Genomic DNA, 17,869 nt, shown 5'->3' on the forward strand with positions numbered 1-17,869 from the left:
TTGCGGCCCCTGATCGACCGACCAAAGGGGGGACCACACGGTCTCCTATTTTTGCCCAAGTGAGCCACGAGAAGAAGGAAGAAAAGAAAAAGAAAAAGAAAAAGAAAAAAATAAAAAAAAAAGAAAAAAAGGAAGAAGAAGAGAGAGGATTTTTCTCTCTCCTCTCTTCCTCCCTCTTTTCCTCTCTCTCTCCTCTTTCTTCCTCTTTCTCTCTCTTCTCTCTCTACTTTCTCTCTCTACCTTTTCTCTTAAAAAATTTCTCTCTCTAAGAAACACTTGTAGATCATGTATTGGGCTATCTTTTCCTCTTCTAGGAACCTATGACCTCGAATCGATTTAGTGCCCGAATGGTCTATCGGACTGATCACCCAATTAATCACTTTCTGTTATTATTTAATTTTATTAAATTTATAGAATAAAAATTAATCCTGATTTAATATTTTAAATAGAATTATCTGATTCATTTAAGAAAGATTAAAAATCTAGGATGATTGAGGTAAGTGGATCTTACACTCCTTATTTATTTTTAAATTTTCATGGTTTTCATGCATATGATCTTTTATTAATGAAATCATATTTTTTATAAAATAAAGATTAGTATATGTGGTATAAAAAAATATATTTTATTATGAGTATTGATTTCATGAATATGTCTTATGAAAATAGCATGATTATGAAGCATAAATTTTATTATTATTTTTTCATTATATATATGTATGTTTTAAGAAAAATATATGAAGATTTTAAAGACTCTCAAATAACTATGAATGAATCTCTTCGGAAAGATCGACATCTGGAGCTAGCATCCATACGAAATATGATCCTGCCAGTGGGTATAAAGTTGGCACATGAATCAAGAACTCTGTCGATTAAGAAATATGGCTCTGTCACGGATATAATAGTGACCTTAGTATGAATATCTGAGAGTAATATTTTGAAACATGACACGAATACATGACAAAAATGATTTATGATTCATGATTGTGAAATATACATGATTTATGCATGCATGATGAGCTTATAACTTATTTTATTATATGCTCTATGAAATATTTATTTTTATAATATCTATTACTTGCTAAATACTATATTATTATAAAAAACTTATGCTTGATCCGATAAGAAAGTGCAAGTTCTACTTACTGGGATAGTATAGCTCATATTTTTTTTATTTTTTTTCTTGTACAGAGAAATAAGGCTAGGACCGGTGAAGAAAATTCAGGCTTGAAAATCTGTGAAGCAAGTTTAGAAATTTTGTAGTAAAAATTTAGTTTATTTTTGTGGATTTGTAGCTATTATGAATTTTGAGATTTGGATTGATATTTACTTTTATATTTAGATGCTCTAGACTAGTTTTGGTTTAATTAAATATTTGAATTAAATATTATTTTTATTTTTATTTATGATGCATCTATTATTATATTTAAAGAAGATGAATGTTGGCCTAGTGTTATCACAGGCTGAATCTCTTGATAGCATGGTCGTGTTATATCTCAGATTTAGAACGTGATAGGTCGGATCGAAGCTTCATCCTTGAAGCCCATAAAGTTGAGTGTCGAGGAAAAAAAAGGGCTTAGGGATCTTCTGGATCACAATACTCCTCATCTGAACGAGCTTTTATCCGATGAATCTCTTTTCTCGACAGAGCTCTCTTCTAGCGACCTTAGGAGTGAGTAGGATCATTCATGCTTTTTTTTCTTTTTTTTTTTAAATTTTTTTTAACATAGCTTTCTAACCCGATGTTTGTTGAACAATTATAGAAATAGAATCTTTGATAAAGGATATTGCGAAATTGAAGGCCTCTCTTCCGCAGAAGAGAAAGACTCAAGCCGTCGGAACCAAAAGGAAGAAAAAGCCAAAATCCACTGAACTCAGCCAAAGTCTGGATGTGCAGACCCTCTACTTCGCATGCACGTCAGATGCCGCAGGAAAATAGAATGAACTTCAATCCAATTGACTTAGCAACTCAATCAATCGAGGAATGAGATGTGCCAGTGTGACACCTCACATTTGCAGGTGGGATGCTCAAAGAGACCCCACGCCCAAAGGAAGAGGGGTGGCAACAAGGGGAGAGGCCAAAGAGAAGATAGGACCTCTCTCTCTTCTCACGCCTCTCTCTCTCTTCTCTTCTCTCAATATGATTTGTTTGCTATGCTATTGCTATATATCCATAGGTAGAGACCCTCTCATTTATAGATGATTCTCATGATCCAATGAGATTAGGACTTCTAATTCAAATCTGATTTGAATTAGTCCAAGACTCATGAAAGAAGGATTCCTATATGAGATATAATTGTCATCACATATGACAATTAACTTACACCCAATCTCTCACCCACTTGGGACTTCCCAAATAAGCACCAAATCAGGTTTTGGTCGTGCTTCATGAGGGGGTATTCCCAATGCAAGTAGGAATACTCATATCTCATCCAAAATAGATCCGATTCGAATCTGATTTGAAGTTGGTTCGAAACAATTTCGAAAGGCTGTCAATCCCAAACTCTTTAGAATTTTTGTACCAAATCTAACTTAAATTTTGGATCCATTTAAGTTCAATTAATTTAGATTTAATTTAAAATTAATTAGTACTTAAATCCAATCTTTCATATGTTCCATGAATCATAGATCAGAAATTATTCATCTCCGGGATCGAACTTGAACCTCATGTGTAGTGCTAGCTAGACATAGTCAACTCTTCAATCCTATTTGACCTATAACTTAATTCTCAATCAAGTTAGCTTATATGTTCAATCAAGTCAAGTACTTCCAAATTGGATATATAAACATAGGTCAATTGCTTCCTACTTTGTCTGACTTGTGTGCATAATTCCATAGGTTCAAACACTAAGCCGGTAGCAGGAAACCAATTTCTGCACTCATCGAGATACCATCTAGCAATGGTTTCCGACGTCCAGATAGGTCGAATTATCGCAAAGAAATATTGCATAACCCATACATATGATTATCGCGTAATTCATCTTTTTGACCCTGGATGCTCTAGGATGGTCTCAGATTAACTATCAATCGAGATTGCTTCATCTACATTATATTTCAACCTTTCAAATCCATCTCATGGATTATCCTGACCAAGGCTTTACTAAATTGAAATATAGTGATACATCAACTCTAATAATCTGGAGGGATCAATCCCATCTTGATCCACACGCAGACTTCGCAAGTACTTGACTGTACCCAGTAGCCTTCCGTCACTGTATTAAAAATCTAGATAGTCCGGCACCAAAGCACAGTGAGTTGCTTGTAAGTCACTATGGTGATCTCAGGTCTGAAGGATACTTATACCCATGTGTTTCACGAGCAGTTCTTGACAGCAGAATACTCAGCAGGTGAATCACTTATTCAGTGGTGATGTACCCCTACATCTCATCTATATGTCATACCAGTGTCACCACACTCCTTGGTTAAGAGGATAACTAACCCATATGGCATACAACGACCTCCACTCGATAAACGTCATTGTTCCATAATGATGTATCATTTGGTCGCGAACATGTTTAAGAACTATACGATAAATTCTCTCTTTATCATACACTAGCATAGTTTTAGGGACTTCATCACAGTACAAGAGTTCAAGAAAGATATCACTTTATGATGAAAAATATCAAAATAATTATTATTTAATTGATCAATAATTCATATACAAGAATGAACTCAATCGTCACACGATTGATTTTAGGACACAATTTCCAACAGATGGCGTTTGCCTTTTTGATTTATGCCCGATCAATCTATTTCCAAGGAGAGATCAAAGAGTGTGGCGTGCCGACTAGGAGTTGGGACTGATAGTTTTTTGATCAAAGGTTCAGATCAAGAACATATCGATGAGAGATTGGATAGAATAACCTCCGATCAGAAATCGAAACAGATACTTGCTGACCAGAGATCAGGCAAACCGCAACAATTAGGCCGCTTGAAAATATGGATCCGATGGGTCTCAATGGGCTTGAATCTTCACACATCACTGGCCCATTCCAAATTACTCCTAACAGTCACCAACTTTCAATGCGCATTTAATGCTTGAAGATCATCTTTTTCGCTTAAAAATTTGTATGATGAAAATACTCCTTCCCTTTGGTCATGACACTCTTTACAAAATTATGACACCCTTTCAAAAAAATTACGACACCCCTGCCTTTTGAAAAAAAAATACGACATATTATGATACCCTATTACAAAAATTATGACACCCCTTTAAAAAAAATTATAACATATAGCCTTCAGTTTTTTGTTTAGTATCGAGGTGTCATAATTTTTGTGAAGGAATGTCATAATTTTTAAGAAGAGATATTATAATTCTGTTTCTGCATATATTCATCATTTTTTTCCTTCCGTGGTGTATTATAATATTTTGAGAGTCATAATTTAGGTTACAGATGACAGTAAGTATTGGTAGGAGAGGTTAATGCCTTCGATTTTTGTTTAGCGCCGGAGTGTCATAATTTTTTTGAAGAGGTATCATAATTTTTGTGAAGGGGTGTCATAACCAAAGGATAGAGATATTTTCATTATATAAATTTTTTAAACGAAAAAGATGATTTACAGATATTAAATGTGCATTGGAAAGTGATGACTATGTGGACCAATCGGACAAGACAGCTCCATATCAGATTTTTTACACCGCCTGTGGTGCACAAAAAATTTTTAGTTCATGAATGGCATCACAATGGATCACCTTAATGCTCTTATGGGTTGGTTTTGATAGGATCCATTGCTTTTAACAAGTCATTTTAGATGTGTCTTGAATATATACTACTATGGATTTTTTTTTATTTTTTTGATACAAATGAATGATCACATCATTCTAATGCGAATATAATTCAAAAAATCAATATATAAAATATTACGAAGCGTCTGTAGGCACACAAGTCCATGGCGCCCTGACCAATCTCCGGTGTGCATACTACTATGGTTTTCAAGGATAAAATGGCCAAGTTGACAAATGGCTCCCTTTACTTTTATTTTTACAAATTCAAGCTTTTTCTTTTTTTTTTTTTCCCTCCCTCTTGTAAAAATAGTCTAGTTTTAAGATTTTCAAACGATAATGCACCTCACCCAATGGATGTACACCAATGATAAAGAAAACATGTCACAGGGCCTTCTAACCAAATCATGATGGTTGAGGAACAGGCATGGTACTGGAGAGCTGCTGGTCCACCCAACAGGTTACCGTAAATATCAAAATGGGCAAGTTGGGTTCCCCCTCCCATTGGATTCCTCAAGCTTAATTTTCTCTGTGCAGACTGATGTGAGTGTTGCTTACATAATACGGGATAGCCGGAGAAGAGTGGTGCAAGCTGGTGGCAAGAAATTGTTGCCCTCATCAGTCTCCTTTGCTGAGATGGCTGCGGTTTGGTTGGAAATGATAGCAGCTTTGCTTGATCTTAATGCTACTCATCTTCAGGTGGAGGGGGACTCTTGCACTGTTATTAATTGGCTGGCTAACAATTTCTCTAAATGTGCGATCTGAGGGAATGGAAAAACAAATTGCAGGTTGTCACTGTTACTCATGTTTACAGAGAAAGCAATTTTGCTGCTGATTTCTTGGCTAAAAAAGCTACGGAAAGAAATTTCATCATTTCTGCTCAGCAGCATGTTTGGTCGGAGTTAGCTGATATCTTGGCTGCTGATGCTTTTGGAATTGTTTTTGAACGATGATGAGGTCAGGAATGTTAATGAGTTCTTTTATATATAAAAATGTTCTTGGGTTTCTTTTGACCCTGATTCTTCCCTTCCATTGTGAATACAGAATTTGGAGTGCTTGTAGGAAGAATTGGGGTTTCAGAATCCACTTTGACTTTGAGTTCTTAATTCTTACTGTTGCTGGGACATATTCATTACATCTTCTCCACTATCAGAACTAGTTTATTATGACCTCTAACAATATACTGTGTTATATTACATATGTTTAGAATCTTACTTATATTGGCTGGGGGTTTCAGCTGGTGGTTTGAGCCGCAAGGGAGTTTAATCTACTACTTATTGCTGATTCCTGGGTGTTATCTCCTTATGGTGATGTTGACCAGATCATATTCCAAGTGTTTATATTTTTATAAACCTGTTTATCTCAACTTGTTGAATATTTACAGGATTTGTCCAGTACACATACTTCTTGACAGCTTTGATCTTCTTATTATACTCATACTGCTTACATGGTCATTTACATCGAGGCCCTTAATATCTTTGTTCATCTTCATTATCAGATGCACATCTGGACAGCATGGGAAAATAAACAACTATTATATTCTTACACAATCACAGAAACTCAACAGCCTCAACTTGATACAAGCACATACTTTTGTTGAATTTTCTTGTTCTTCTTCTATCATCAGGCTTTCTATGACTGATTATAGACCAGATAGGATCATTTCAAGCAACAAGATGCTACTGGCTGTCATCCTTTACTGTCTGAAACAGCAGGTGCAGAACATCTCGGCGTGTTTTGGCTTTAAATCTGGCGGATGTGTTTTTTGGGTGGTTCTGCATTGTGTTTGTTATGTAATATTTTGGTTCCCTTCAAACACTTGTACAATTTTTGACCTTTATAGTTAAATGACAACTTTGTTTTCTTACCAAAAAAAAAATGATAAAGAAAACATGTACATCCAGCATTGGACAAACACTTTTATTGGATAAATATATATTCAATATAAAAATGCCATTTAAACATGCAGCTAGAGCTTATTCATCAGGACCAGGAAAAAAGATTTCCAAAAATTTCATTTTAAGTGAAGCATTCCCACAACAAAAGAAAAGGTAGTCCAACATATAAGAAGGAAAGTGAATTAGAACATTGTTTGCAAAATTTCCAAATTATTTATCAACTAGGGATGGCAAAAGGAGCAGATTTTATTATATTTCTCCATATCCAAATAACTTCTCTTTTTCCCTTTTTTTTTTCTCTCTTCAGAAACGGCCGATTCTGAAATTTTTGAATGTTTTTGCCTTTATAGATATTTTTCAATACTAAGGACATGTTCTCATCCAGAATAATGTTGATTGGGCACCACTTAAACATAATAACATACAACTATTCACTTAAACTAGGAACAAAAGTTTTCACCCTTCCCACAACACTGGACGAAAGAAAAGGAAGTCAAAATGCTCTTTATGATATGCCAAATTTTTAGTGATTGTTATTTGCCGAGTCCATAATCACTCAGAATATTATCATTATTTATCGTTGCAAGGTATGCAGTTGCATACCCCACCAAATGTGGGGGAGAAGTCTGATGGCGCTCCCCACGGACAGGCTCCGTGCTCAAAGCCTCAAATCTTATGCTAAAGGTGTTTTCACCCTTACTCTTATATATTCTTTCCTTTTTTTCTTTTAAGAAAAGGACTGTCTTTTTATTTGATTATCTTATAAATCAAATGATTTTCCATATATGAGTAATCAAATAATAAAGCATAGAATTATGAATAAAAGTTAAATTGTATAATAAACAATTCAAGGTAATAACCATAGGGAGGAATCCTCCTTTGTTCTAACACATTTATTTTCCATGCATATATAAAGCATTTGGAACAGAGTTCTTTCTTTACCACTCATCAGTAAGACATGAAGCCAAGCTTGGATGAAAAGAGAAGGAATAAAATTTACAGCGAAGGTGGGCCCATGCTAGTTTTAATCTATGATGTTGAACAGATAGCTAACACATAAGCCCTCCACTTATTCAAGTAAAACATGAGCTTGCTGCTTTGATATAAATCATTAAGAATGTGGATACAATAAAAAAAGTGACATAGCTTGGCCTTATGAAAATCTAAAGACATGAATATAGGGACTAACAACCTTCGCCACCAATCAACAAACTATGATACGAATTGAAGAAGTAATGAATAAAAAAATTGCTTGGAGTTCATCATATTTATATAAAGAAAACAGTTGAGAGTGAATGTCTGCATTCGCTATTTAAGAATGTAAAATCATAAACCAAGGCATGATCAAAAATCATACACCAAACACGGCCAGGTATCCATGGAGTGTGGATATTGGTGTTTAGATTCCGAAGGCTTGATGAAGGAGATGTCCTGTAAAAGCATAAACCCAAAAGCATTTGATCGCCATGTATCTAGAATCCTATCACTATTCAAATGGCTAGTAAATCAAGGTATAACAAAGTACCAAAATTAAGAAAAGGTAGAACAAGGGTAACATAATGAGTTACTTCAACTGCAATTTTTTCCACCAAATACTAGACATGTAACTCCAGTGGCTGTCCACATAAAAACTTATACACGTATAACTTTGAGAAGTCATTGCATTTTAGCTTTTCTCATCTTAGCAATCAAACCATCTACTTGGTGAGTGTCAGAATGCAGTATTCCTCAAGATTCACCTTAGAAACAAGAACTTAAAAAGAGAATTCATTAACAAAGCAACAGCTTATAATGGACTGCATATGTTATACCAGTCTTATTGTTCAACAAGAAAACACAACAAGCAGGTCTTTCCACAGCGTTCTTAAACAGCAAACATGGCAAACTCCTTCAGACACACCTTAACACAGACATTTCATAACAAGACAAGGATATAGCATCAGACCAGGAAGATATTTATCTCACTCAAAATGGTTGAAAGCTCATTTGTGACAACTATATACAAGTCCACATATAGTGCAGCTATAACTACCTGTAAAAATTAACTTTGTTACCCATGTTGCTGCCTCCCAGCATCCTATTGATGACAACAGTTGCCACTCCTTGACCAGCAAATTGTTCATTGTATGAATCCTCTGCAATTTGAAGTGATGAGACTGCCTGTGCCGCTATTTGCCCCGCAGATAGATCTGCTCTTTGACATGTCTCCTCATGGTACGGTGTTTGGAGATATCTTGCGTGCACCGCAGCAGGCGGCGACTGTTCAAGAACCCAATTATTCCACTTCCATGCCGGCCCATATGCATCAGTGGCCCATCCCAGTCCCTCGACAGAATATTTTGCAAAACCCTGATGACCCATAAAAAGGTCAAAATTGCACGAGTAATCCCCAGGATTATATCTTTTATTATTGTTCAACATGAAATGACAGGATTCATCTTTATCTTCCCCTAGAAGGACATGAAGGGCAACAGCCTCAGCTATTGCAGCACCTTCCTCATCAAGCCGCTGCTGTTCTTCTTTCTTCTTCTGTTTTTTCTTCTCCAACTCAGAGCGTATGGCTGCTGAGGTTGCCAGTGCTTTCTCTAAGCGCCTCCTTTTCTTCTCAGCTTGCTTGAGCCGATCCACCTCATCTTTGGCCTGCTTTTTCTTCCCTTTCTTCAGGACTGCACCTGCTTGACCACATCCGACTTTCTCCATGATTGCCTCTCTCTCTAAAAACTGGCTTAGCTTAATATCTTCAAAATGACTACTAATGAAATAGAATCACTTCCAATACCATCTTACCTAAACTTTTTCATAAATTACTGAACTCTTCTTGCAAAAGGAACTACTGCAACAGTTACCAACATAATAATACTACACCCATTCAGGTCTGAAGGAGTATCTGATTTTGCGAACAATGCAATCCCAAAAGGAAATGACAGGAGAAAGCAGGAGAGAAATATGATAAGCTCTAACTAATGCTTCTCTTGTGGCTGTTCTCCCAGTCTTCTGGCAGCCCAGACCCCCACCCATCTTAATGACACCAAAATGTACAAATACCAGATCTTAACAATAAGATGGCAAGGGTTAAAAGACTCAACCGAACAGCTCATATGGCTTTCCTACTGCATACAACCAAAAGAATGTAAACATCAAAATCTCCAATGAATACAATCTTCAACATCACAAAATTTTCAATAAAGTAGCCTCATGTCATATAGTAAGTACAAAAGAAAGATATCTTCCGAAAATGCTTGCCCATCATATGCAAGCCATCGGGCCTACCAGACAAGCTAGGTCAAATAGATTAAGCTACAGGTTTCTCTTTCTTATGTCCATTGTACAACAACTCGTAAAAGTTCACCAAGTAATTCAGAATTATTCTAGTTTAGGTTTGCATTTTTTTTGTTAACAAAAAAAAAAGATCTAAAACAACCAAAAATCCATTTGCTGTGACTTGAAATACTGGTCTTTGCTTCATATCTGTCAGATACAAATGTGAATGCTTCGACCACATGTATGAAGGGTCCATTTGACCAAGTTGAAATGAAAAGCATAAAAATAATTGTCTTAGCAGCCTTAAGTTTAGCTTGAGTATTATAAATGGTTTGGTCTAGGATAATTAGATGAATTACTCAGGGAGTTAAGCAATATTTTATGCAAGCATGGCAGGCTCCAGGTTCAAATTAAAATAAATAAATTTAAAAAAAAAAATCCTTCGTCTTCCATGACAGAATCCAAATATTGACATCATCACACTTGGAACTAAGTAGTATCAACATTAAAGGTCCTTGCATCATAAGAGATATTATTGTAATTCACAAAAGAGACAATGTATATGTATCAACGGTCAAGCATTAATATATTATTTCGCTATTCTAATGATTGGGGAAAAAAGCACCGAGAGAAGCTGCATAGAAAGACACAAAAAGAACATGGTAATCATAACAGAAAACATGGACCAACATCTTCCTCCCTAGGCTAATCCTAACCTCCTTTTAACATCATCTCAATCTATCTTTTCAACAAAGAAAATTAAAGGTGGTATTACTTCCTAAGACTCCACCTCTTTCCAATTAACCTTCTCTTCTGGGGCACAGTAAGGAAAAAAATCAACAATAGAATACCAACTTCAATCCTACAAGTATAGAAGCGACAATGGGACATGCATAAGATAATCATGTGAGCAACAAACAAAGTTGTAACTGAACTCATGAACAAAATCCACAATACAAAGGAGATTAATGAAAGACGAAACAGCCAAGAGAACCAACATAAAGAGACCAAGAACAATACAATCAATGAGATACCACGAAACAAATAATGTCAAATTAATATCAAAGGAAGATGCGCTCAAATATGGACTCACATGGTTATCAAGCCCATTGACTAATGCCTATCCATGATTCCATCATGCATCAGTGTCCAGCAAAAGTAGAAAAGCATGCTCAAATCTATATATTGGACATTCTTTTTAAATAACAGCTCCTAGAAGTGAGACAAGCAAAGTAAATTTTGCCTTTGATTTATGACCTTTTTTCATTTGGAGACCAATTGCAGTCAGTGTTTGAGACCTGAAGTATTTGTTTCATCTTTATCCCACTGAAAATTTGGTGTGCCTCAATAGGTCACATCCTTTGAAGTTCTTGAAGGCCCTAACAAATTCATGTTGATGGAGTAAAATGGTGTCATGGAGTGGAAATGCCGCAGAAAGACCATGTTGCAAACATTTTCTGCGAAAGCAATGACATGGGATACAACCCCAATTACTAGAAAAAGACTAAGCACCGCTGTCATGCTACATAGCATGAGGAAATCGATGCGATCCACAGGGTTAATTTGATTCACAATGGGTTGTGGCATAAACACAAATCCCTGAAGCATGCAAAGGGCCCATTTTTTTTCTTCTTTTCAGGGTAACGGTTCGGGGCTTATAACACATTTTCTTTATTGCAATGTTCACTTCAGTCCACTTCATTTGCTTTGTTTTTCCTTTCCCCACTGAATCAGTGGATGGGATCAATCAGAATATTCTTTTCCAGCTGACTAAATTTGGATTACTATATGGTTAGATAGCTAGTTTCTTAACTCTGTGGTAAATTCCACTTACGTTATTCTTCCTTACCTTTCTCATTAAGCTTTTCCCACCAAAGCTTGAACCGTCATAAATATATAGCAATCCTCATTTTGTCCTGCTGATTTTAAATTATATCCAAGTATATTCAGTTTTTAAATATCCCAACTTTCTAGGCACTGATAATATTCCTATTCGTCTGAGCATCACAGTTTCCGCATCCGATTGTCAAAAACCTATTGCTCAAACATTTGACCCTCCAATCCTACCTTCATTTTTCCGCAGTATTACAATTATCATCACAGGAACCAATTATCCTAATTCCACCGAAAAACCTAGAATTCCTCCACTTGAAAACCGAATTCAATAAACAACACTCAAAAAGCACAGAAATAAAAACCCTAATCCGATCCCAATAACCCTAACGCGTGTAAAGTTCGAAACCACGACTCTACCGCAGCGATCTAAACCATGAAACTAAGCCTCACAGCAATTGGATCCAGATCTATCCACGATTATTGAGAAAAAAAAATCAACCTTTCACAAACAAACCGCAACAAAGCGTAAAAAAATCTTAAAATAAAGAGGAAGGTCCAGGGTACCACCATACCTGCCCAAATTGGGGAAGAAAAATGTGGCGAATCCAAGCCTTCCCCGTGCTCATATCGAGGAGAGAAACCAAATGGAAGTGGAGACCAGAAGAGAGATCGACAGGAATTCTCTTCAACCTGGAGTCTTTGGATCTGGTCCTGCCCTAAAATTCCAGAGAGAGAGGTTTTCTAGAAACCGATCACATGCCAAGAGCGTGAGCGATGACAGCGGCTCGCAGGCAAAGATAAGGGTATTACGGTCATTTCACGTTCTCCTTGCGACAACGCCTACTCCATGTACGTGACGTCACTCACCGGCCGATGGGATTGTTCCCGGAAGTCACTCGAACGGTCGATCTTTCTTGTACGTATATGAATAATTATGCGGACGCTTCCCTTTTTTTCTCCGTTCCGGTGCGGGGCGGGTTGGACGGGTGTACGATCCGACGGGGTCATACTTGTCGCATAGTAGGGTGTGGGTCCCCCCTCGTACCGTGCCTTGTGATCCACTCAAGGTCATTGCCGGGACGATGTGGGTCCCACCAAGAGGCATGTGGGAGGACCGTGGGCTACTGGGGAGAAAGGTACCGTGTCTCTACCTTGAGTTTAACCATACCTCACATCCAGGGTCATGAAAGCTTTATTTTTCTAAATTTTTTTTAAAAAAAAATTTATAAACTTGCACCGTTCGAAATTTAAATAGATCGAGCTATAAATTTAGGTATAAGTAGGTACGGAGATTAGGAAAAATTATGCATACAAAATATGTATCATTTTTAAGTAAATAATGAGAGTATGTTTACTTGAAAATTAATGATAAAAAAATTATAAATAAATTTTTTTTATGAAAAAAATAATTTTGTTGGAAATTAATTATAATAAAAAATTAAAAATAAATTTTTAGTTCTACTTTCAATTTAAAAAAACAGCTCTCCTAATGAATTTTATATAAAAATATCTATCCATTCCAAACATGAGTTAAAAACAACTATCTATTTTAGCTGAAATTATCCTTATACCCTTTAAAATACTACAGTATTACAAATTATAGTGTAGTATTTCTTTACAATAAGGTAGTATTATATTATATTAGTATAGTATAATTTTTTTATGATAATGTAATGTTGCTTTATTATATTATATTAGTATAGTATTCTTTTACAATAAGATGGTATTATATTATATTAATGTTGTATTCATTTATAATAATACAGTGCTGCTTTATTGTATTATATTAATATAGTATTCTTTTACAATAAGATAATATTACATTATCATAGTGTAGTATTCTTTTATTATAGTATTACTTTACAACGATATAGTGTTACTTTATAATAGTGTAGTATAACTTTATAATAGTGTAGTATTACTTTATAATAGTGTAGTGTTACTTTTATTATAGTACAGTATTATTTTATAATAGTATAGTATTACTTTATAATAGTGTAGTGTTGTTTTATAATTGCAACAGTAATTGGATCATTTCCTCCCATTTGGGTAATTGCTTTTAAGTTATATTTCAAATTAGGAAGAATTTTTTATTTAAAACTTAAGTGGATAACTATCTTTAAGTTTAAATTTAATTAGATATTTTTCATTAATTTTTTTTTTAAAATCATTTATTTTCATTAGGATAAATAAATTATTTTTAAAAATAGTTTTAAATAAAATCTTGTAACTAAATATATACTTGGTATTAGATTACTTAGGTGTTTTACATACTTGCATGCAAATTTTTCAAAAAACAGAATTTCAGCGAAAGCATAGATTAAGCAATTTAATCTAATGCATCTTAGATCTAATCTAAAGCATAAAACATCTGGATATAGTTCTTATGCATGAAATAAAATCACATATATCAGATCTGAAAAGTAAAAATCAGAAGAAAAAATTGGTTATCTGAACCGCTATCCTTCTCCTTCCTCGGATCGGATCCTGCGGATGTCCGAAGTTTTTGACGTAGCCACGTAAGCATCCGATCATTGCTAGTATCCACATAGAGATGACTTGATTGAAGCATCGAGGTCACTAGAGTGCTATCACCTTACAGATTTCACTCCTTAACTTGAATCTGGATCTATCTCTTCTACATCTCAAAGAACAAAATCTGCAGCACGAACTCTTTATACTGATCTAATGGGATCTGAACTAGACCACCAAGAAAAGAAGAAAATCTTTTTTTCTTTTGTTCCTCTCTCTCTAATTTCTCTCTCTCAAATCCTATCTAGAGGAGAAAGTGGCATGGAGATGTGGAAGGAAAGGACAAACGGCGATGAGAAGAGGTCTTGCAGTAATGAAAAAACCCATGGAACTATTCCCCACCGCATGCCCCCTTTCTTAATATATTTGTCATACAAATATCAGGTCTCACGCCAAATCTAATGCCCTTTCATATAAGGATAATCCAATTTGAATTCAAATTCAAAAAGGAATTGAATTCAACATTTAAATTCAACTTAATGCCACATCACTTCTTCACGCGCACAAGAGAAGAGTCGCATGATTTCTCACACCCCCATTCTCCTCTTTTTGCATGAAAGATGGGAGAGAAGCCCAGGGAGCTTGGGCTCTGGTGGTCTTCTTCAATTGGATCCAATTTTGGTTCAAATCGAATCCAATTCGGATCCGATTCGAATCCAATTCAAAAATATTATCAAACTTAATCCAATCAGAAATGAAATCCAAGTCTAATTTGGATAATTAAACCTAATTAGTCTCAAATTAATTTCAGCCTAATTAAATCAAATCTGATTTAAATTAGTTAGGACTTGATCCATAATTTAATCAGACTCAATTAAATTATAATACTTGCAATTAAGTCCCATATACTAACAATTAGTAATTTTCAAATTTATAACTCTTTACAAATTGATCCAAATTATCAATCCAATTGATCATTCGATCATGATCTAAGCTATTAATCAGAACGAGCTCCTTTTAAGTGTGACCTCTCAAATTCTATTTTGTTTGGTAGTGAGACATACCGTGATTTCTATTACAGTATCATCGAACCTCCTTTCAATGGACTGAAATAATTCCAACTCACCCCAACAATGATTGTTGATCTGAAAACAATCATAGTATTCTCACAATCCACTTGTGATGCCTAGTAGTATGTAGTGACAATCCAGCAGAATAGAAAGATGAACTCCTAGGTATAGTTACCGTGTGATTAAGTTCTTCTATCGAGAATTTCGATAGGATGCAGGTCATGGAATCTCATCAAATTTTAAGCATCCATCATATACCAGACTTAATTAGCTTGAGTCCAATAATAAATCTCATAAATTTTTTTTTCATAATCATACTACTGTAGTCACAGATTTATGGACTCTGCTTCTTAGATCGCATAGGACTACGTCTCAACTACTAAGGATAATAGATCTCCTATAAGTATACTCCTACTCCTACAGCGAACCTATTACAGTCAATATATATTACAAGGATCCAAATGATTAGAAGATCATATTTATGTGCAGTCAAACTATAGCAATCTCACTCTGAGCAATCGAAGCACCGCAGGTCAAAGAACTACTCACCAACTATAGCATCAAAAAATCACTGATGAGTGAGTAGGCATCCATGTGACTTCTTATTTTTGATCACACTCAGTACCATTATTCTCTAACAACCACCTGCACTCTCACTCCATTATCTCCACATTGTAGACTCAAGATCCATCTATCCAAAGAGAAGCGATCCATATACCAGTCTAGTCAGATCAATCACCGTCCCTATGATGATCATTGATTGGGAGTAGTTTAAGAATTAATCTACAATGACATATATCTTAAATTCTTAATTCTGGAGAATATGTATTATTGACTATTAACTCCTTAGATGATTCTAGGACACATTACTCTAGAATAAAAATAATTATCTATAATTTCAATAAATCAAGTATAAACTTATGTCCTGAAAAAATTATAATGTGTCAGCCAATAATTGACTTTTCAGATCACACATCTAACACTTGAAGGGATGGAGACAAAAAGAAATATTTGTTTTTATATTTAGATATCTAAATTTACTTTTGTTGCATAAGATGGTGTACTTTAGAATTTGAATGTAGATATCATTTTATCAAATAAAAGAAAAGATACCTAAAAGACACAAAAAGCCTTCATATTTGCTTAATGATGCACCACCCTTTATTATCGATATGAGACAATATGATATCTTGTAAATAATTACATCATGCAGTACATAACTACACTTTGTCTTCATATTCGATTTATTCGGAACTTGAAAAAAATGAGATGCAATTATGAGTGCAATAATGATGGCATGCAAGTTATTGAGCATTAAAATATTTATTTTAATAAAATAATTCATAAGTTTATACTTTTGATTTTTTTGGATAAAAAAAGAAAGTCCATTATTTATTTAGATATATAGTTTGACATTATTATGCAAGAGATACATATAAATATATCTCCCTTACCTTTGCAACAATTGCTAGGTAGAAAATTTTCTAGTACCACATGTAAATATTGCTATATACAAGAAAAATTTCTTGACAAGACACTAGGAATATTTTTTTTTCTTAACAAATAGGAGGGGATACTAGGTTAATCGCCTACCTTGTGTCATGGAGGACTGACTTCAACTAGAATGAGCTTTCATTTTCTTATCCAAGTAGCAAGGAAGGATAAGCAAATGTTTACTTGAAACATCTAGGAGAGCATATTTAAGAGATATTTTCTATCTATTATGCTATAGAAAAATCATCTTCACCTTACATTAGAACAATGCAAGTTATTTTCAAGTTGAGCCTAATACTATTGAGAGCTCTCTTTTGTGATTCATCTCCAACCAACCACAATTAAGCTAGATCAAATACCCATTTACACACGCAATGGTCTTTCAAGGGTCCTCATATAGGTTAGTTCAATTTATTACCTGGTTGTTATGTGGTTTTTACTAAAATATAGATCTAAGTTAGGGGTGGCAATCGGGTTGAGTCGGTCATAAATGGTTAGGATCAGATGTGGATTGGATCAAAAAATATTAAAACTAAATCTGACTTATTTATTAAACAAGTTAAAATTTACAATTTGAATCAGCTATGTTTAATAAACAGATAATTCAACCCAACCAATTTAACTCATTTAATAAATTAATAGTCTGTTAACCCAATTCAAATTGACCCAACCCGATCTTTTGAGAGTCTTTGAATTACTGTATCTAAAAAATACAAAAGATTTTTTTTTTTTTCTATCGATAGTCTACTATGGCCTATAGGGTGGGGGAGGAAAAGAAGAACATGAAAAGATCTGGCGATCTCCACTTCCACTGATTCTCCTAATCCAAATCTGTCAATATCATTCAATGGCTCTCCTAAAGAAAAAAATTTTCCATCTGATTGGATCATCGGGGTGCATCTAAAAAATTTTTTATTCTAAGGCTTGCATAACATTTATCTTTATCTTGATTTGCAGTGAAATAGAGATCAAAATTTTCAAGAAAACTCGAATATGATATCTCGTGAGGTCTGAACGCATAGACCCTCCACATGCGCACTTCTTAGACAAAAAAAATAGCACCACAATTCCTTCCTATGGTCGGTCAATATGAGAGAGAGTCTCAGGGCTCTGAGACT

General features: G+C 34.8%; 1 protein-coding gene across 2 annotated transcripts; it reads right to left on the reverse strand.

The window, feature by feature from the left end:
• Nucleotides 1–8,372: 8,372 nt before the first annotated feature.
• Nucleotides 8,373–12,472, reverse strand: LOC105059529 (uncharacterized). 2 transcript variants are annotated; one of them, XM_073249894.1, is made up of 2 exons: nucleotides 12,288–12,472; nucleotides 8,373–9,332 (listed from the first exon to the last, which is right to left on the reverse strand). In XM_073249894.1, the coding sequence occupies exon 2, from the start codon at nucleotides 9,316–9,318 to the stop codon at nucleotides 8,647–8,649; it is 672 nt and encodes a 223-aa protein (XP_073105995.1). In that variant the 5' UTR covers nucleotides 9,319–9,332; nucleotides 12,288–12,472; the 3' UTR covers nucleotides 8,373–8,646. The 2 variants fall into 2 exon arrangements, with proteins under 2 accessions (XP_073105995.1, XP_010941158.1); XM_010942856.4 differs by having other exon boundaries at nucleotides 8,373–9,728; nucleotides 12,288–12,471.
• Nucleotides 12,473–17,869: the final 5,397 nt, after the last annotated feature.

This window comes from Elaeis guineensis, chromosome 16, assembly GCF_000442705.2.
Source record: "Elaeis guineensis isolate ETL-2024a chromosome 16, EG11, whole genome shotgun sequence".
Classification (NCBI taxonomy): domain Eukaryota; kingdom Viridiplantae; phylum Streptophyta; class Magnoliopsida; order Arecales; family Arecaceae; genus Elaeis; species Elaeis guineensis.